The sequence below is a fragment of the Apostichopus japonicus genome, chromosome 23, assembly GCF_037975245.1.
Source record: "Apostichopus japonicus isolate 1M-3 chromosome 23, ASM3797524v1, whole genome shotgun sequence".
Classification (NCBI taxonomy): Eukaryota; Metazoa; Echinodermata; class Holothuroidea; order Aspidochirotida; family Stichopodidae; genus Apostichopus; species Apostichopus japonicus.
This window is the reverse complement of record NC_092583.1, coordinates 16940247-16962249: the sequence shown is the minus strand read 5'-3', so window position 1 is coordinate 16962249 and position 22003 is coordinate 16940247. Positions and strand designations below refer to the sequence as shown.

The 22003-nt window shown below is 36.0% G+C and overlaps 2 protein-coding genes across 2 annotated transcripts; both read left to right on the top strand.

Moving 5' to 3' along the window:
- The first annotated feature begins 2786 nt into the window (after positions 1-2786).
- Positions 2787-10091, top strand: LOC139965051 (uncharacterized). The gene is made up of 7 exons (XM_071967224.1): positions 2787-3205; positions 3856-3927; positions 4148-4540; positions 7165-7224; positions 7675-8070; positions 8639-9028; positions 9613-10091. Exons 2-7 carry the CDS (start codon positions 3870-3872, stop codon positions 9876-9878), a joined length of 1563 nt encoding a protein of 520 aa, XP_071823325.1. The 5' UTR covers positions 2787-3205; positions 3856-3869; the 3' UTR covers positions 9879-10091.
- Positions 10092-12760: 2669 nt separating this feature from the next.
- Positions 12761-21655, top strand: LOC139964980 (layilin-like). The gene is made up of 7 exons (XM_071967098.1): positions 12761-13709; positions 14876-14939; positions 16071-16466; positions 17614-17667; positions 21077-21136; positions 21270-21329; positions 21582-21655. Exons 2-7 carry the CDS (start codon positions 14876-14878, stop codon positions 21653-21655), a joined length of 708 nt encoding a protein of 235 aa, XP_071823199.1. The 5' UTR covers positions 12761-13709.
- Positions 21656-22003: the final 348 nt, after the last annotated feature.

Below are 22003 nucleotides of genomic sequence, written 5' to 3'. Positions count from 1 at the left end.
ACAATGGGTATGTGACTATTAGTCGATCAACTCGCCTGAAATTTGTAAAAAAACATCATTGGCTATATTTAGCATGAAAAACTCTCTGTTAACAGAAATGTTGTTAGCTATACACGGAAGCAACTTGCGGTTGATTGTTATGATTTTATTTCGTTTCAAACAATCATCTGTAGGATTGGAAGAAATTTGAGAAGAGGTTTTTTTAAAAAGAAAGAATGGTGGTCGTTGGCAATGTGTTTGTTACAACAACGTAACTTTAGATAGCAACGAGACGGAAGACATCAACGTGAGTTCAGATATCAACGCGCGTTTAGTCATCGACGTGACTTTAGACATCAACGTAACAACAACAACATGGTAAAATAGCAGCAACAATAAACCTAGGTTAGACAACAACAAACTTAGTTTAAACAACAAATTAATTTTTCCCTTTTCGCGTTCCATAGATTTCGTCAATGAACCATGTTGTAAAATACACCGGTCGATTAACCTCCATCGACGTTTAAGCCAATAAAACTCTTTTATTTCGATATCGACTCCTGTAACGTCACAATAGGCAATGTTGATATAATAATAATAATAATTATAATAATAATGTCAATAAAAAAAAACAATCGTTAATGGCCGTCTGATATTTTCTCACTAACCAGTGATGTTCCATCATTGAGATGCTTAATTTTAACAATTTCCGGGTCTTCTCATGAGAAAACCGTAGAATCTCACGCATGCGCAACCAGCTGTTCTTTAAATTCTCTCTTCTTTGTCACGCTGCTGGTGTTTTGGTGAATAGCTTCAGACGGTTCATTATAAACACGTTATTAACGATTTAAAGCGAAGTCAATACCAAAAACAAGGGGATTCCAATTGAAAGAAATTTCCATATTTGACATTGTTGTTATGAACATATATGATGAAACCTTGTTAGGCCTCACTTCCCTGTATGAGAGATATAGAAAATCGAATAATCGAACGTAAATAGATTAATGTGACAGATCGATATATGAAATTTCACAAGAACCATGTCTCTTTGTTAGGTTATTTATTAAACTCTTGGAAATTCAATTAAGCACAATGAAGTCTGAACCTGAAAGAAAAACCTTTACGAGAAGTATAGCATTAATCGTATTGTATCAAAATATGCTAGATAGAACGATAATGGTCACTCGTGATTACCTTCAAGACGTTTTACCACAAGAAGGTCCGTAGCCACGGGGAGGGGCAAATACGTGTCCAACCCCCCCCCCCCCCAAGAAAAATATTTAAGACTTTCCTCCGAATTGCCTCCATGTTATGACATACTTGTACCAAACAAAATTGTAATTATAAAATGATGGAAAAGGTAACACCACTGCACATCTACGTCGTGTTACTTAAAACAACAATTCTCAACCAAAATCAATCAACATTTGTGCCACCCTTCCTCCCAACTCCAACCCCCCCCCCCCCTCCCCGCAACCCTCCCAAAACTTAATAAGGAAAATATCGAATTATGGCTACGGGTTTGACCACAAACCCTCGGAGCATGTTCGGTCTTTGGGATATTTAGTTGTCTGCTTGAATGTTAGTGAATGTCTATGTATAACTTAGAGGTCTAAACATTAATTAACCTTTTTTTGTGGCAATTTTAAGCTAAAATATTGGCGCCAATATCAATCGAACATGACAACATGTGAACAATCGATATTATTTTCTGAAAGGAAACATTCACGTTACATATTCAAGTTTACGTAAAATTCAACAAGACCAAGTTTATGCAAGATGAAGATCATTTTGTATTTGAACAGGAAAGGAACAAATAAGGCCATGTCTCATGTGAGGAGGATCAGAGGATACTGGCCGGGCCCAGGGTTCATTTAGGAGGATGAACATATGAGATAAAGAATGAAGTTATTCAGACATCAAGAAGGCACACGTGACAACATTTTTGTCCGAGGAATTTTTATATCTACATTCGGTTGTAATCAAAATTTGAATTATTTTTATTAAGGCTACGTACATGTCTTGGAACTTTATGGTTTACACATTATGGTTCATGATAATTCTTCATTCAATTTTCAACTTTGCTCGTTCTGTTCCAACATAATTTTTTTTTTCAAATTTAGTGTTTGCAGTATTAACAAAACATTAACATAATATATATATATATATATATATATATATATATATATATATATATATATATGTTTTATTTGTGATATTAACATAACATAAATATAATTTAAATATACTATTATTGTGTTCAATAACATGAGTATTCGTTCATACGTGTAGCACGAACTATAATCGGTGCCATGATTAGTTTGGGAGAAAATTGTGAAATAATTTTTACTGTATTTTTTTTTCGAGTTTTTTAAATATTAAATATTTGGTGGTAATTGACTTACCATCTTACTTGTTGTGTAGATTTCCAAATCAGATGAAAATTACCGTGTACTTTCAAAGTGTCCTTGAAATTGTTAATGCTCAAATTCAACTACCGGTTCAAGCGACCTATAGGCAGAAATGGACCAGCAAACGCCCTATACATTCTCACTAAATGTAGCATTACTTCGCCATATCAGGTGAAAAATTAAAGTTTTTTCATTGTTTTTCCAACTCATTATATATCATTATATCATTATATATAATATATATATACATATATATATATATATATATATATATATATATATATATATATACATATATATATATATATATATATATATATATATATATATATATATATATATATATACATATTATATATACGCGCCAATCAATTGACGTCAGGCGACACTATATGACGTATCATACAAGCAGATATCCGGATAAGCTTACTTCATCTCTACAGCACTAGAAACGAAGGAAGTCGCTATTGATCTCTTTTCTTGTATCGCTGACTTTGGATTTAACATTTTTCATGCCGTGAGATTGTCGATATTTATTACCTTTTCTTGTGTGCTTTTATGAAAAGAGACAATTCAAGTACTTTTTCTTCAATTTACCTTCATCGGTTTTGCCAAGACAAAAAAGATGCCGATTTGGCAAAGCCAAGTCTACGGAAATTTCATTTTCAGTACATTTTGTTACGATTCATTAACAAACGAGCAGACTGTCGATTATTTTTCAAACATTTATGTTATTTTGTAAGGATTCAACTTCCTCGTGACTTCTATCATATAGAAATCACTTTCGATCATTTAGAAGGTGTATCTAGTAATAGGTGAGTCTTTATTACATTTGTACTTGTTCATTAAGTTCCTTTTAATTTTCTTTGTGCTTCGATGCATCTATGCCTAAAAGAGAGTTAGAGACTGTAATGGAAAAATAAAAATATTTATTGTGCAAACAAAGTTACTTCATCAATGTATCCTTAGTTTTCTTATTTTTTTTAATGTAAGGGCTGATATACCGATATACCGAAATATATATATATATATATATATATATCTATATATATCTATATCTATATATATATATATATATATATATATATAAATGTACACATATTTATGTACACATATATACGTATACATATACATTTATAGCAGCATGACACTATATATATTTGTAATAAGTTTACCATATAGATTTGGCAAGTATTTTAATAATAATAAATAATGATTTTATTTGACGTTAGAGAAAACAGATGGTCAAGCTCATTTCAACTGAAGTTACGTTTATCCTTCAAAGTTCTCTCCTTTCTGTGAAATGATTTCAAGAAACAATACAAGGAAAAGTTTGAGATTGGGTTTTAAGTGCAAGTTCCATAGACCCTGGAATATGTTTGTTCCTTTTCGGTGTAACATTGGCTACAATGTTGGAGATTTAGTCATCTCGTCCAAATTGCTCAATTTTGATAACATTTTGCAGCTTTTCAGACAAAGATGTTTCCTCTAGCACTTCTACTAGGGTTGAATTACTGCGTTTCCTGTGTTTATTCTGGTAAGTTTTTTTTCTTTTCTTTTTTTGTCATTCTTTTTAATCGTCATCTTCAATTTTATTCCATTATTTATCATGAAAAAACCTGGGAAATTGTTAACATGAATAACACCCATAACGGCCTGATATTAAAAGATACAAACTGACCACCCTCCCCCTCCCCCTCCGATGTTCAGTTTCAATTGACTAATTAACTTCATTTTATTTCACGTTTTCCTTCTAGCTTGTCCAAGTGGTTACACCCGTCAATTTGAGTGTTCCTGTTATAAAGTAGAAACTTCTTATACGAGGACATTTAATTCAGCGGAAACAGAGTGTAGTTCAGATTCAGGCCATTTGGTCTATATCAATAGCGAAGACGAAAATGAAGCCATTGCGCAATGGTACTCTAAATTTGGTGTTACCATGTGGATTGGTTTATCTGGTACCAGCTCTGGTTCATTAGAATGGGGTGATGGAACGCCCGCTACCTTTATCAGTATGGATGACAACTATCCACCAGTCAACAGTATGAGTGGTTGCTATCGTGTAGTGCCACCTGGGTATAATGTTGCACAAGACACATGGCATGATGACGACTGTACTGAATATAATGGATATATTTGTGAATATGAAGGTAAGTCCTGCCATTAATGTTGGTTTGCAGATGAGTACCATCATATCATATGTGAAAAGAGTACCATCAGTATTATACGAGGTTTAGTACCATCACTTTTGTATGAAGGTGAGCACCACCAATATTGGTATTAAAGTTGAGTACCATCAGTGTTGTAAGAAGGTGGGTACCATGATTGTTGTTACGAAGATGAGCACCACCAATATTGGTATTAAAGTTGAGTATCATCACTGTTGTAAGAAGGTGGGTACCATGATTGTTGTTACGAAGATGAGTACCACCAATATTGGTATGAAAGTTGAGTATACCATCAGTGTTATGTGAAGGTAAGTTCCATCAACAGTGTTGCTGCGATCACCAGTGTTGTTACGATGGGGGAGTTGACGAAATGTTAGTCACTGTGTGAATTGAGGACCTTGACATGAACAGGTTCGACTAAGTAAGTATCCTTGCCAGTTTTGAAGAATGCAATCTTTGTGCAAACTATGAAAAAGTCACGCTATTATGTATATGCAGTTAGCTTACCGATGTGGAAATGTGAGAAATCAACGCATGCGTATACTACTGATGGTGAACTCTATCATATATATATATATATATATACATACATATATATATATATATATATATATATATCTATATATATATATATATATATATATATATATATATATATATATCGATATACAATGGTAATGAATTAAGAACTCAGAGTACTGGACACTGATTGGTCAAATTGAACAACACGTTACTGTTGTATCGCCGTGCATGCGCACTACAATAATTATTTTGGTACAAACGTAACAAATTTTGGCAAGGTAGCATATGTTATAAGTCTTTTCTTACACTGTCAACTTTCATGACCACTGGGGATGTCGGTGTGCAAAAAGACCAACACTACTATTAGTAAATATCGATTGACATATATATAAATTATAGAGTGAACGAGCTACATTAATATAAATGTTAATATACATATACAAATTATAGAGTGAACGAGATACACTACTGTTAGTAAATATCCATTGACATATACAAATTATAGAGTGAACGAGCTACATTAATATAAATGTTAATATACATATACAAATTATAGAGTGAACGAGATACATTACTGTAAGTCAATATCCATTGACAAATACAAATTATAGAGTGAACGACCTACGTTACTGTAAATGTTCATCTACATATACAAATTATAGAGTGAACGACCTACGTTACTGTAAATGTTCATCTACATATACAAATTATAGAGTGAACGAGCTACATTACTGTAAATGTTCATCCACATATACATATTATAGAGTGAACGAGCTACATTACTGTAAATGTTCATCTACATATACAAATTATAGAGTGAACGAGCTACATTACTGTAAATGTTCATCCACATATACAGATTATAGAGTGCACGAGCTACATTACTGTAAATGTTCATCCACATATACATATTATAGAGTGAACTAGTATACAAATAATAAATGGTTATGAGTGCAATAGTGCAAATATTTCATGAGTTGAAAGATGGAATGTTCCATTCAACGAGGCGCAGCCGAGTTGAATGGAACAAATTACATCTTTCAACGAATGAAATATTTGCACTATTGCACGAATGGAAACCATTCATTATTTGTTTCATACAACACCTTCAAATTTGGATATAATTGGATGTAAAATGCACTCATGCAACAGATTGTTTTGAACAGACAGGTTTCTCTGCTCTCTTACCATTGAAAAAAGTGCTATCAAAAAAGTAAAACACATGGTTCTATTTCATAGAGTGCAATAGAGCGGATTTTGCATGCAATCGACGAGCAATTGACCAATCAAATGGCCGGAATATAATTAGGTGTTGTATAATGAGCTATAATGCCCAAGTTCATTGACAATGTTGTACACGTATATATGCAACAGCTTTAAGTGACATACGTCGTATATACTGCAATAGAAACAAACAATAAAATAATCGATCGAGTTACAAAGCCCCAATTGACTGAATATTAACAAGGTTAAATCGAAGATTATTTATTAAATATTCGGTTCACCCTTTCCTGGAATTAAATTTAAGATCGCTTTATCATGTAAGAATTATCATCGATTCGAATCAGGAACAAGATTTTTGATATTATTAATTAATTTATAAGGCAACAAACTTCATTCCGAAAACAGCGATAAAGTTTGATCTTCCCGAATTGTTCCTAGAGTATTCTAAACTATTTAATTCAATTTAATTCATAGAGGCGGGGATCCAGGGTGTAGTGTAAAAACCGCAAGATTGTGGAAACAATTTCTGACTTAGTTTGCCAAATGAAAATACAAAGCCCTCACATGGATGCATGGAAAAATATAAATAACCTTTCAACATTTAAAAAAAGCGAAACTCCCTTAGTAAATCTGGCCGATATGGGTATATCGTGTATGCACGTCAGGCAATGTAAATATGATGTTATAAAATATACAGGAGGAAATAGCTTTGTTAGAGAATTAGCAGGCTGGGTTTACTTTTCTTTTGCTAATATGCTATTTGTCAACATCATTTAAAAAAGTCAACCAGAACTGTTGTAATTCATTATCGTTCCTTATTTCATTTGTGACATATTTTCTCTCCTTGTTTTTTTTTCCAGATCCCGACCCGATCTGTGCTTCAGAATTACTCGCAAACAAAAATGATCTCCTTGCACGTGGTAAATGTCTTTCTTTCAAAATATAGGCTATTCAGCTTTAAAACAAAAGAGGGAAAAAAAGTTTATGTCGAATTCGAAGCTTGATCTCCAATTTTCGACAGATTGATCATCTAATCGCCTGGTAAGGATCGCGGTGGATGATCCTGCAATGCCGTGGAAGATATACAAAGCTAGGAATCTTGAAACTTGAGTTGAAACATACTCATGCGTTCACCGTGAAGGAGGGCGCCTCCCCCCCACCCCACCCCTTCTTACTCGTTTCTCTGTCCACACGCATTTAATGATTGCGGTAGAACGAGAGTGCTAAGGTTGAGAGGAGACAGGTAAGCGAGGAACGAAGTGAATCTCCATTAAAGGAATATGTTCGAACGTGTGTTAACAGTTTTCACAATCTTTCTCCAATCATCTAAACGTCCTCTGTAATGATGTATTGTTCTGTTTCGATTGTAGGTTGTCCAGTCGGTTTTGACGTCATATTCGATGGTTCGTGTTATGACATCAGACCGACAACTTGGACTACACGGTACGAATCAAATGCCCTCTGTGAAGCTAAATCCAGCCACCTCGTGTACATAAACAACGTTCAGGAAAAAGACTTCTTAGCTGGCATTTACAATCGGAATTTTGTTTACTGGATTGGCGCAAACGGACTAGAATACGAATCAAAGACCTGGGATGATGGCACGATGATAGATTTTGACTTTTTCGGAGAGGTTTCTTATACTTGGAATGACGATTCTGGATGTTATCGGATAATTCCTAATTCAGATGGGGTCGCAGCTGATGACGAGTGGCATGATTGGGGATGTAGCGTTGAATGTGGTTTCATATGTGAATACGAACTAGGTAAGTATTCAGACAACACTGCATATATGTTTAACGCTACGTTGTATTCTACAAAGGTACAAGGTATAGTATGTGCGTTTTGATCTTATTAATAGTCTAATTATGCCTCATATTGCACCATTTTGACGTCTGATATTTCACACCTGTATGGGGGGGGGGGGCCTACACGGGATTCGGTGTCAACGATATAGGACCACACCCCTGTTTATTATAATTTCTCATCAGGGCGATGAGGGACGTCACTGTGGGAGGATGTGGGGCATGTCGCACATGCGTATCAGGAAGCATGGAAATGTTACAGTATAGAAACATGTTTGTAACACTACATTTTGACCATAATAGCATATTATTTTATTATACAAGGCTTAAGTTCTACAGTAATTCATGTACTTGGCATTTTTATATCAGCAGTTATTGTAATACTATAGTAATTGCTAATGTATTTTCTTTTCATAATTTTAAAGTTTAAATTGTATAGTAAATTTAACTACATTGGTAGTAGACGTCACAAGAAATCCCTACATTTTCTTAAATTTTAAGATTTCCTCATTATCTATTTTGGATAAAGAAACTACGACCACAAAAGAAACAACAACCAAAGCAGAAACTACGACCCAAGCAGAACCCACTACCCAAGCAGAAACTACAACCAAAAAAGAACCCACGACCCAAGCAGAAACTACAACCAAAAAAGAACCCACGACCCAAGCAGAAACTACAACCAAAAAAGAACCCACGACCCAAGCAGAAACTACAACCAAAAAAGAACCCACGACCCAAGCAGAAACTACAACCAAAAAAGAACCCACTACCCAAGCAGAACCTACAACCCAAGCAGAAACTACAACCAAACAAGAACCCACAACCCAAGAAGATCCCACAACCCAAGTAGAAACTACGACCCAAGTTAGTACTTCAACCATGGAGTTACCAGAACTCCACACTACAACACGGACAGGTGAGTGAAGTAATAAAGGCATTCAATATTTTACCAGAAAACAAAAACAAAAACTTCACCCATAACTGTCTTTCAGAAAGATACACTTTTAACTTAAAATCCCAGCGATAAAGGTTTAAAATGAATAACACATATCCTGAGAGTTCCAGTGACGTTGTACAAAGTTTACTATGTCTTTGCTGTCTAATGTAAAAGGTCCATATGTGTTCCACATGAACCAGTTGTACGATGTTATTAATCTAAAACCATCTTCTCACACAGTTGGGACATTTTTCTGTAATTTCGACGTTCTGGACAGCCTGCCAAAGTTGTCTTTATCCATCTGTTCCTCTCTTATGGCAATTAATTATATAATTTGAACACTATATGTATGAGGACAATGTGGAAAGCCAAAACCTCCAACTTGATATTGTCTTTTCGTTAATTGTCTAATAAGTATACTCCAGAAATACAACCCCCAATGTTCATGTCTGATTATTTTACAGTACAACTGCTACCCTTGGTTTATGTTGTGTCGTCTTTGTGTCCTGTTTTGTTCCCTTTACCGTCCTGTCCTATTCTAACCTTTCGATTTTTTTGTACAGGACTTGACCTTGGAGTATTTTTCGGAGTGCCTGCTTCTGGTATCTTTATCCCTAGCAACAGTGTTCTTATGTCACGTAGTACAGTGACTACAATTGGTCGATGTGGGTTACAATGTCATCCATTGTCGTGCCATGGATTCATGTACAATGAAGAAGAGAAGGTCTGTGAACTCGCCATGGCGGTACCTCCAATGGAATATAAAGGAAGAATGTATTCAAAATTGATGAGGTGTACAAGAATAATAAGTAATGTGATATGTACTTAATAACAGTATAGGTAATGGGTTGCCCAGTAACGTATACTAACGTACCCAAAGCGGGTGGCCCTCCTTATGAACTGGACAACTGGACACAACGCAACCCTTTCCCCTTCTGACCTAACCGGCTCATCATCATTTAGACGTGCATTAGAACATGCCGTGTCTCAAAGGTTTGAAAAATATTATCCTAACAGGATTACTTTGTTCTTGAATTTCACAGTAAACTACTACAAGATTCTGGTGTGGGGTGGGGGGGGGGGGGTCTTTGGAGGAGGGGTGGATAAACGTGTTGGATCCAGGAGATCCGTAACATAACCGAATACACACTATTTTTATTTCTAAGAGTTTGCTAAAGGGATATACTTATATATAGGCCTAATCATTTTACATAAGATTACAATTAGGGCAATTAATCCCGCGGATTAATATTCATTAAATGAACTTGTAAGAAATTAAGGCTCCAATCAGTTCTCAAAAATCGGCGCTTAGATATTTTGTTGTTGTACTAAACTATGTATCATATGCAAGAGCTAATAATGATCCAGGGGGATATAGGAAGTTATTGCTGTTTTTGGTACTTTTATTAGATCGTCATACATGATTCCACAGGGAGGCTGTACCATGGTAGCGGACCAGAGGTGAATCCCCTCAAATCTGCAGCATAGACAATTTTTTTCCTCTTAGCAATTTTTAGACATGTTAGAAAGAGTTATTAAACTGAAATGTATATTTTTATAAGCAAATTATTTGGTGAGGGGGTAAAGTACTCCTTCACCCACCTCCTTTTATATGCTCGTGAAAATCCTTCAACTTTATATTATTTTTATTAGATAATACGAATGACTATACCCGATGAAATGGTCTCTGTCAGTATTTGAAATTCTCGCATTTTATCGAGTTTTCATTTGATTTTTTTTTTTTATAAATTAATCGATACTGTTTTGATACTAAAGATCTCACAACAGTGAAGTTATTATCATCAATAATAATATTTTTTTTTTAAATAATAGAGTAATTCTTTCATCTTGCAATCATGTTTATTGTATGTGATTAATACTAACTGTAAATAATTCATTAATTACCGTCTAATGCAAAAACTTACGGAATGTGTCTTAGTTTGATCAATTTAAACTCTTACATTGTGTAATAGTTGACTTGGAAGGTTTGAAAAAATGTCCGTGTAAACGCAAAATCTGCTTTCAACAGAGCACAATTTGACGAAAACGATAGAAAGAAAGCAATTAAGTCGTTTAATTTGACTGATTTTAGTTGACAAGAACAAATCCCACGGTGGCCAATTTATTGACATATCCATCATTCTGACGTCAGTGAAAATTTGAAAGAATACTCCAATCAAACAGTAATCTTCAAATGTTCCATGTTTTAATTTTAAAACTTTATTTTGTCAAATTAATCGCTTCGTTGAGAATACTATGTTTTCATACGTCACGATAATTAACTTACTGCGCATGTTCATACTTTAAAATTCACATCACCTTCGTACATAACTAATCACGTGCACGTTCAAACTGGCAGACGGGTTTGGAGCGCATAAAGGTTACTATACGATTGCTCTTCCTGTTGGCGTTCCATGAATGAACTCTTAAACTGAGTGACGAACGAGATTTCCTCTTGCCTTTACTGGAATATTTTCAGTCATTTTCGTTGTTTATAGAGACGAAGTCGTATTGCCAAGGGTACAAATATATCGAGACGGTTATTTCCTTATATTTTGTAAATTAATTCAACCTCGTAAAACTGAATGTTCCAAAGGAATTTGTACATGCGCACTTTGTAACATGAATTGGATAACGATTTATATTTGTTAACTTTCTAGTTTGTCTCAGTTTGTATGATAAAAGATCTCTGTATAAATAAGACAAGACACGTTGGAAGTGATTTTCTGTTATTTCTCCATAACCGGTTCATATCTGTCTTCTTTCATACTGCCACGGCATCTCAAAATGGCGGCGATGAAAAACAAGAAACTCTAGATGCCCTATTGAAAGTCTGTACAAAAAATAATACAGTTATTAAAAGCACAAATCTCGCAATGATAGGGGTTAGGGTTAACCTATAAAAATCCTTAAAACTGTGTTACGTTGAAGTGAATCCAATTCCGAGTAGAGTTATTTCTGCTGCCCCCTTCATCCCCCTTTCCCTCTCTCAACTGACGTCACAAATGAAGCAAAACCACACACAACGTCAGACAGATTAAGTTCTTCTAATATATAATAATAACAAATTTCTGGTATTCGGTTTTAGTAAAGAGAAATGTCACAACGAGGCCTGTAAGGATAAGTTTTACCCTTGTTTTATAATGAAGTACAACGATAAAGTAGGCTACGATATCTGGCAAAAGCCAAGGCAAGTCTGTCAAGGGGATGGGTGTGGGGTTCAGTGTGCAGACCCGGGTCAGAGGTCAATTAAGTGGCTAGGAAAAGAATGGAGTAAAGAATATGGTATTTTCATTTTCATAACGTACTTCAGAAAAGTGAAAAGGGGGTCCTTGTTACAAACTTGTACTCGGGCCCGACCTGGGTTCGACGCCTTTGAACAAGTGATATTCAGGAAGGCAACGATTTATTTACATACATATTCTGTTGCTTATTGTATATTGTAATAGTTTGTCCCTGTATATGCTATGCAATCCATCACCGTGGTGTGTGTGGGGAGGGGGGGGGTGAGTGGGTCATGCCCCTTTCTCTATCTTCAGTCGGGAGTATAAATCGTTATGCAAGGGGATTGTTTACATGCAGTCGATAATAATTAGACCACTTTTCATGTCCCTTACTAAATCATTCCGAAGAATTTATAATTAACCACCTCCACCCCTCCCGACCCCTCCATCTCGACCCCTCCCGACCTCAATCTCATCTATCCTGGGTACCAATCCATTTGACTGTCTCATCTCTGAGATATCTCACATAACTCCAGACAAGTCGATAGCATTAAAACTACCATCATAAGTATTTATATTTTGAATGTGTCGTATACAAGAAATAAAATGTCTTATCATTGCTTACATCAAAATACATAATTTTACTGCAAAAGAAAAATAGGAATAACATTAAATACTTTTATGGACACAATAGTTTCTTCTTCCTTATAAAACGAAAAACTCTTTACTTAAAACGAACGAACTGAATTTCCTCACATATATATGAACGATTTACGTACAACATTTCTTGCACATTTTTATATTTTGTTCATATTAAAGTAACAAACACTGAAACCGATTTTGGAGTACTGAATGTTACATTTCTGTTGCTTATTCAATCATCTGATACAGTAAAGGTCATTTCCTGTGTCCTCAGCGAAACCATCTTACAATCCCCATCGACAGAATTTCAGGTTTTTAACTATGTTACTTTATGTGGTTGAAGATCAATATTATAACAAACCTTGGATAGGTTAAACAATTCTCAATAACATTGATTTCTTGTTCTTCGATTAAGGTCAGCGTCAAACTTCGACTAATTAATTTCTTCTCGTTCAAATGATATGTATTTCGCTTTCTAATATGCACGTATACCTATATATGCAGGGTAGGCCAATGTCCGTCATATAATTTATGACGTACGGCTCAAATTGTAATACAGCAAATCGTAAAATGACAATTGTCGCATCACAACAAAAGAGGGAAAAGACAAAAGACAATTGTTATATAGTAACTGGATGAAACAGAATATAACGGTGTTGTTATTTATAACAATGGTACGAATAGGAATATGCACGATAAAAATTCCGCAATGAGCAACGTTGAAGCTTTTTGCAAATTAACAAAATAAAGACAATCAGAATATACTGTGAGAGAGCAAGCTTTGTAGTTCCGCGGTAAGTTGAACTTAAACACTTTTTCTTTCAGACAAAATAAACCTAGAACATTTATAGCATTTTTCTGTGTTTGTCTATTATTATTATCATTTTCTATGATCATATTTTCACAATATTTCATTTTGTTCTGCATAATTAATATCTCTCTACTGTGAATATTTGAAGACATATGCATGGTTGAACATGCAAATCATGCAATTGGCCTTCCTGCCCTCAATCATGGATATTTAAAGTTACAAAGTTGGCCCCATAGCTAAAATGACCAACTTGAAAGAACAGTTCATTATTTATGGCAGGGGCTTGTCGAGATAATATTGAGGTTGATAACATTTTCACAACCATTACTACAGTCTTCGACAAATTGGATGCCTGATTGCCCGGGGCAATGAAAATTCTCCCTGGCAGGCAAAAGTCAACATTGCTCGATGTAGTAAGCTAAATCAGGGAGCTGCTACTCTAACATTAGAGTAGCAGCTCCCTGGTTAAATTAGAACTGATAAACTAATTTGAAAATTACGACCAATTCCACTAGCACAATTTTATGTCAGCCTTTATCCTTCAGTCAGAAAAATTGAAAAGCGGATCATTTAAAAGAAACGATGGAACACTTCTTACTTGGCGCACGACACTATGTTGGATAGTATAGTTAGAGTATAGTATAGTTGTATATAATAATATAGCAATACAGAATAGTAGTCTGAACAGTTTTAATAACGTAGTTGAATACATAGTAATAAACATTTCTCTTGGACTTGTAACTGTTTTCGAATCCTGTTTTAAAACTAGTAAATCTTCATTGCGTGTGGTGCACTCAAATCATTGGTGCAACAAAAAACTATATCAGAAAATTATTTAAGAGTATTCAATTTAAAAGAGAGGAAAGGAAATTGCAGATGTTATGTCCATAAATGGGGAAAACTGATCTAATCTTTAAAAACAATTTATGTACGGCAAGGAAAACAGTGAAAATGAGGGTAGTATTCAGATATGAATATACCTTCAGAATGACATGTGCATGTAGGAAGTGTTTATCACTGAATCATTGAGAGTTCTATATGTAGTATATTTATTCTACTATATCCACGACTACTTGGTGGAGAAATACGTCCAATAACGCTAAGAAACATTCCTAATTGATTTGTGTTCTACCTTCTTCTTTGTATCAGATGGACCCAATTTCCGGATTTTCAGCCCTCTTATTTGTTTCTTCAATATATATCGTTCATTCAGGTAAGCCTTCTTCATGAATGGTCACAGTACATAGCCTAATCAACCTAGTAAATATGAAATAAGATGTTAGGGCATTGTACAAACAAGAACAGGTTACAATGTGAAGTAGCGATATGATGTCAAAGGTCATCGGATAAGAAATGTCCCACCTATGACCTAATAACAATCCCCAATTATCTGCACGTACGCTCTCAAATGTCGATAGGAAATGTTCATGCATGCTTGTGAAGGATATATGCAAGAAAAGGATACTCAATTGTTTCATGGAAATGCACTGTCCATCTGATATACCCTTAAATTGTGCATGCCTAACTGTTATAATAAAGTATATATAGGCCTAAACATCGAAAACATTATGAATGTCAATATTTCGAAATTGTCTCTTTATTTAAAAGAGATTTATTTATTGTTCCGAGCACTAAATGTATAGGCGATTTACCTCTGAACCTCTCACATCTGCCATATCAGTTTGTGCATGCGCGATTTCATTCATGGAACGAAGATGCGTAGTAACCATAGCAACGCAGCCTTACGCTATTAAAACTAATGTATACGGTACCAGTTGCACGAATTTGCGGATGCAATGTTCTGTCAGCTTACCACCATGCATCATATTGGATAGCTTGCTATATAATAGCTATAAAACCTTTTGGGCACTTGTTTACCAATATTGTAGTGGCTATAGTCGAATGACTCGGACTTCATGTTTTCTAGAACAAAATTGTCTTAAGTTTACGCACATTTTTCCCAAAGAGCACATTTTAGTTTGTGAGTAAGAGAAGACTGCCTCATTCAATTCATGTTACCATGAAAACTATAGTGAAAAGAAGACTGCCACAAAATTATGAAAACCATAAAATAGGTATATTGAAACTTTTCAAGATATGCCAACATGTAATTTACGTGTTTTTAAAACCTTTTTTGGTCATTTTAGCATCAATTTTTGAGTCATTATTGAGCCTTTTTATAGTGTTATGCTATATGCGCTTTGGAATAAAGGAATATATTGTTAATATATGATCTTATACTTTGATATAATTTAGTTCAGTCAGTGTCTTTCAAAGAATCCTTTCTAATTCTTCCATCTCCCTCCATCTCTCTCTCCACCTCTCTCTCTCCATCTTTCGTTAGTTTGCCCCATCGACTTTCCTCATCAGTCGAATTGCTCCTGCTATCAAGTAATCTCCAACCAGAGTGATCGACTCGATATATCAGACGCTAGACTAAAGTGTGAGTCTTCATCTTCGCATCTCGTCTTTATCGAATCACCGGAGGAGGTAGAATATCTCGCTCGGATTTATGTTGCATATACTTTCTATTGGATCGGATTAAACGGATTAGAGTTTGACATAATGACGTGGGATGATGGATCAACGGTGCAGTATTTTAACTTTGTTGATTGGACCGAACCCTTTGGTGATGATTCAGGATGTTATAAAATTGCACCGCCTGGATATGGTGTTCCCTCAAACACCTGGCATGACCATGACTGTAGAGACAACTTGGGGTACATTTGCGAGACCGAAGGTAAACGAAAAGGAACTATACTTGCATTATTTATATTTTTTTAAATGATTGGAATATTTATACAGTATTATCTTTTCTGTATTTACCGTATGCATATACCGTAGCTTATGGCTCGTTACATTCGCTTTGTATTCTGTGAATTATCTTCAATATCTTGACCAAGCCTGGGAAGGTCGAGAATCACAACCCCCCCCCCTCCACCCCTTCCCCTCCTAACTCAAGGGCGGCGGAACCGGGGGGCACAGGGGTCACGTGCCCCCCCACTTTTCCTCAGGTTAAAAATGTGCCCTTTTTCTACATAAAACATTGAGGTGTCTCAAGTTAGCAAGAGGCCAGGGAACCAGAATGAACACTCGGGAAGGGCCGTTTCCAGCCATCTGAGGGGTTTGTAAAACCAAAAATTTTCTTGTACGCTCCGCGCCAACCGATGGTGGCGCTCCGCTCAGATAGTCGTGCATACAACTTTGCGAATCCTGGTTACGCCCCTGACTTTTAATGAATTTCTGTGGGCCAAACTCAAAGCTATTTCGAATGGAAACAAATTGTTAAGATATTGACAAGAAATAAACTCTAATTCGGAAGATTCCTACATTAGCACCTAGCATGATTTCACCTCATTTTGTCTCAGTCAAAAGAAAATGTGTTCCTTGTTTCCCAATTTGCACATTGGATATTGCAGTGCTAGTATGCATATTTTCCTTGAAGGGGGGGGGGGGCGTTGATGGGGTAATGTGTATACGCAAATAAGATAATACAATAAGAGTTATAAAGGGTACTAAATATAAGGCTGCATCAGTCCAATCGAATTTCTGCAAAGTGCCCTTTGATGTCGGTGCCCCCCCCCCCCAGATTAAAAGTGCTTCCGCCACCCTTGTCCTAACTAACACTTGAATGGTCTCATCGACCAAATTTCTGGTTACGCTACTGTTGATCTCGTTATTTCGAGTTTATTAACATACTCCAATCATGCGTGACGATCGTGGGAGGGGTCGTCAGTCGGGTTAAAAGCTCTGGAAATAGCGGCATGCCGGAAAAATAAAGAGAAAAGAATACTGCAATATTCATATTCATAAGGAGAGTGCAAAGGGGTTCCTGGTGACATTAGTGTCCCTTACGTAACTGTGGATGTGGCTTTGGTTTCTTACAGACCCTGCTTGTAGTTACGTCCCTACCACAGTTAAGGCCGAGCCTACAACTCAGGGTAAGTTAAACAATTTATGTTTACAATGTAAAATACACATTAACTTATCAGAAAGAAAATGTATGAATGATTATGTTCCCAGACCAGGGAGGCATCTCTGACACTCCTCCCCCTGGACAGATTGACGTCATGACGAGTGCCCCAAAAAAATGCCGCTATTTCTATTCAAAGTGGTAAATTATGGTAATGTTAAAACTGGCGTGACCTTGATTTTACAACAAGCTAGAAGCCATGGATAACCGAAGTGATGTTGCGCATGCCTGGCAGTACGAATTTACGAACTAATAGCCTAATAGACTTAAAATTCACTTATTTTTTATGACAAACTTTCTGCTGAATAAATAAATGACTGAAATTCTTACTGTGGTTGAAGTGCAAACTGTGTGTAACATTTATGCATGATTCAACAACATTTAGATAAACGGGAAAATATGATAATAGTTAACTCACCCCCTCAATAGACTTTATGGGATTTCATCTCTTCTGGTTAAATATTCCATCTTCAAATTTCTCCTTTAATTGAGTCAGTTGGATTAAATTGCCCGTTTAAAACAACGGCTGGGGTTCCATTCGTCACAGGTTCCCCGTCCTATGGTTACTCCTGTGAAATCCTGCACAAATATAATCCATCTGAAAAAAAGATATACCGGGGTATAAATGTTCCCTAAATATCTACAGCTATACTTATAGCTTGCTAGACGTAATAAGTATAGAAATAACACTTATAGTGTCAGAGTAATGTATTATTTTCTCAGATAAACTGAAAACGTATGGAATTCCTAACAAATAACAATTTGAAAGTTTCAAATTATTTCTGAAAGTCATGATTGTGTAACTAAACAATTTTTGAAAGGAGATATTATATCTTCAGTCGAATATTCTAAGGCCATGCATGGTTAGTCTAAGGCCATGCATGGTTAGTCTAAGGCCATGCCTGGTTATTATAAGGTCATGCATGATTAGTCTAAGGCCATGCATGGTTAGTCTAAGGCCATGCATGGTTAGTCTAAGGCCATGCATGGTTATTCTAAGGTCATGCATGGTTATTCTAAGGCCATGCCTGGTTATTATAAGGCCATGCATGATTAGTCTAAGCTTAGGCCATGCATGGTTAGTCTAAGGCCATGCATGGTTAGTCTAAGGCCATGCATGGTTATTCTATAAGGCCTTCCTTGGTTAGTCTAAGGCCATACATGGTTATTATAAGGCCAAGCATGGTTAGTCTAAGGCCATACATGGTTAGTCTAAGGCCATGCATGGTTGTTCTAATGCCATGCATGGTTATTATAAGGCCATGCTTGGTTAGTCTAAGTCTTTGCGTTGCCAGTGATTCTGTTGTTACTGAAGTATCGCAATCAGTACATAATTTACGAACGGAAAAGTTTCATATTTTGCTTGCTTGTGATTAAAAGAGTGACTTAAACAGCACCAACGAAATGACTGATAAATTCAAATATATTTGAATAATTACCCCATGGGTCCAGACAGTCGAAGGATGAAGGGCAACCGTCGTAGTTGCAGTTGTAAAGGTTACCAGGTAAACCAGAAAACGGATGAAACGGGAAGAAAACGATATCAGTACTGCCTCCAAATGTTCGCATATTACACTTGCACAAACGCATTTAAGAATCCGTGAGATTTTGACCCTGTATGCTATTCGCAAGTCATTGAGGAGTTTCATGTATGGGCATGACATATCTAATTGATATTAAATGCGTTCAAAGTTGCAGGAAGGAGAAGATCCTGAAACTTGTATATTGATGGTCATTTTATTTCATGACTTTTTTTTTTTTGCATAATCGCCTGTGTATTACTTAACCTCCAAAGAACCAAGAATTGTGTGTGTATCAATATCGTCCAACAGTTAGGCTATGTGTTAGGCTATATGTGTAAATAAGCTCTCCCACAGCTCCAGTGTGATAAACACTCGATCCCAATACGGAATGGACTTCCTCGTCGTGTGCACAAAAAATAGCATAGTTTTAGTGCCATGATAGCACACAGATTAACTGTAGTTTCTATATGAAAATTCAATCAAAAACAAAAACAAACAACTTTGATCCATTCTCAACAAAAACTCACTGGTAGTACTTCCCTGTCGCTACGCTTAACGCAGTATACACAGAGTAATACGTTATGCATGTAAATGTCAATTGGATCACCTGTATACCATTCAAATGAACTAAGATCGAAAACGATGAATGTTGACTTATCTTTTCAAAGCATTATTTCCTCTGCCGTATAGAAAACATTTAGAAAGAGAGACGGTGAGAACTCTTATTGGAATTAAAACAAAAGCTTGGCATACGTCTACTTTCATTAATCCCGTTGGATTACCGATAACTGTTCCGTGTGAAAGCAATGGAAATTGTCTGTATTGTCTAATGGAATGTCCACAATGAACGTTTCAAAGGTCCTGCCTTTCTCTAAAGTTAAAGAGTCCTATACTGTGCTGAAATTGTCAACGTATGAGAATGATTCGGTTAGTGAACATATTTTCGAATTTTTCATCAAGATTCGATTCAACATGAATACAGAGCATTGATTTAAAAGTTAGCTGCATGTTTGGGGGCTAGGATGGATACATAAATAGCATTTACAGGTATCATGAAACAATTAGAATAGTGTACATCCTTCCAAAAAGGCTACTCATCTGTTAGAAGAATTCCTAAAATGACTTAAAAAGGAGGATCGTTTTGTCATCCTTTCAGATATCACCGTGTCTTGTATGCTTTCATGTTGAAGAACAAATATCAAAATACAGATGATGTGGGACTTCAAGCATTTTAGAATTGTTTTGTATTAAATTTGATATTGACGGAAAGGTCGGGCAATCGTAAAAGTTTTGGATTATTTTTTTGGTTATAATATGGAAACTTGGAAATGCCATGACGGGACAACCAATCAGCTATCACATGTAGTGGTGGGTCGGGTAAGACAGTTGAAAACGTAAACCCGTGTGCTCAATAATACAATAGGCTTGGAATGAATTTACTGTATAAGTTAACGGAGTCATCAATTGCGGTACAATGACAAGAAGTGAGGTACTTAACACTGATCTTTTTAGCATTGTTCAAAACATTCAACAACAACAACAAATTAAAATCACTGAATGAACGGCTTGAGTCTTCAGTTTACTATTTGTCAAATTCAGTACAGGGACGTGACCATCTTCTTCAATTAGTTAAAACAACTCTTGCGAGGATTCCAAGGGTTGCTTCAACCTGAGTTTGCTTATACTCGGCCTTCTCCTTAGACACTATATGCCCCCCCCCCCCCTCACCCATTCCCAAGTCCTCTTCCTCGTGTGTCCTTCGGCTGACGTCACCATGATGTTGAATCTAATTAGCAAATGGAATAAAGCTTTAAATCCGTTTCACTTTAACCAAGTATATACTCATTTTCCCAGCCACTACAACAGTTCGCGAAACTACCCAGTACACTACAGATGGTGAGAGTACGTTGCCAGGTAATATTCATTCTTATAACTTACCTTTATGATACTTTATGATTACATGGCAATGATGTAGAATCTAATTAGCAAATGGAATAAAGTTTTAATTCCGTTTCACTTTAACCAAGGATATACTCCTTTTCCCCAGCCACTACAACAGTTCGCGAAACTACCCAGTACACTACAGATGGTGAGAGTACGTTGCCAGGTAATATTCATTCTAATAACTTACCTTCATGAAACGATGTTGTCATTTCAAATTTCCAGAACCAAAGACGGCGTTAATGCGGACGCATTTTGGAGAATAATTTCATATCAAAATAGTTTTCTGATGTACCTTTAGGGAGATTAGTTTTCTCTGAATTTAATCTAACAGAATAATGTTGTATCGTCCCGCTCAGCTATTGAAATAGGCGTATATATAATAAGCATCAACTTGATATTTTCTTTTTCAACTCAGTCACTACAGAATTTCGCACCGGATCAACTCTAGTCACTACGGCTAGAAAGAGTACAACATATCCAAGTAATTAGTTTTAATAGAATTAAGGTAATTTCCAGTAAAAGTCTCAGGGCCCTAGTTGGGGTCCAGGTGCCATTGGGGGTTCTGGTGCCATAGTGTAGGTCCAGGGCCCTGTGGGGGTCCATGGGCTCATTTTTTTTATAAATATTCCTACATACATACATACAAATATACATACATACATACAAATATTCCATTTTCTCTCGTAGCGGCTTTAAAGCGCAAAAATACATTTGAGAGAGAAATTTTACTTCTATGGACTTGATTTCAAAGCCCTGGTGGGGGGGGGGGGTTGTAGGGGAGTTGTGGGAGTGGGGGTCCAGGGCGGGTAACAAGTACATGTAAATATGCTAGAATAC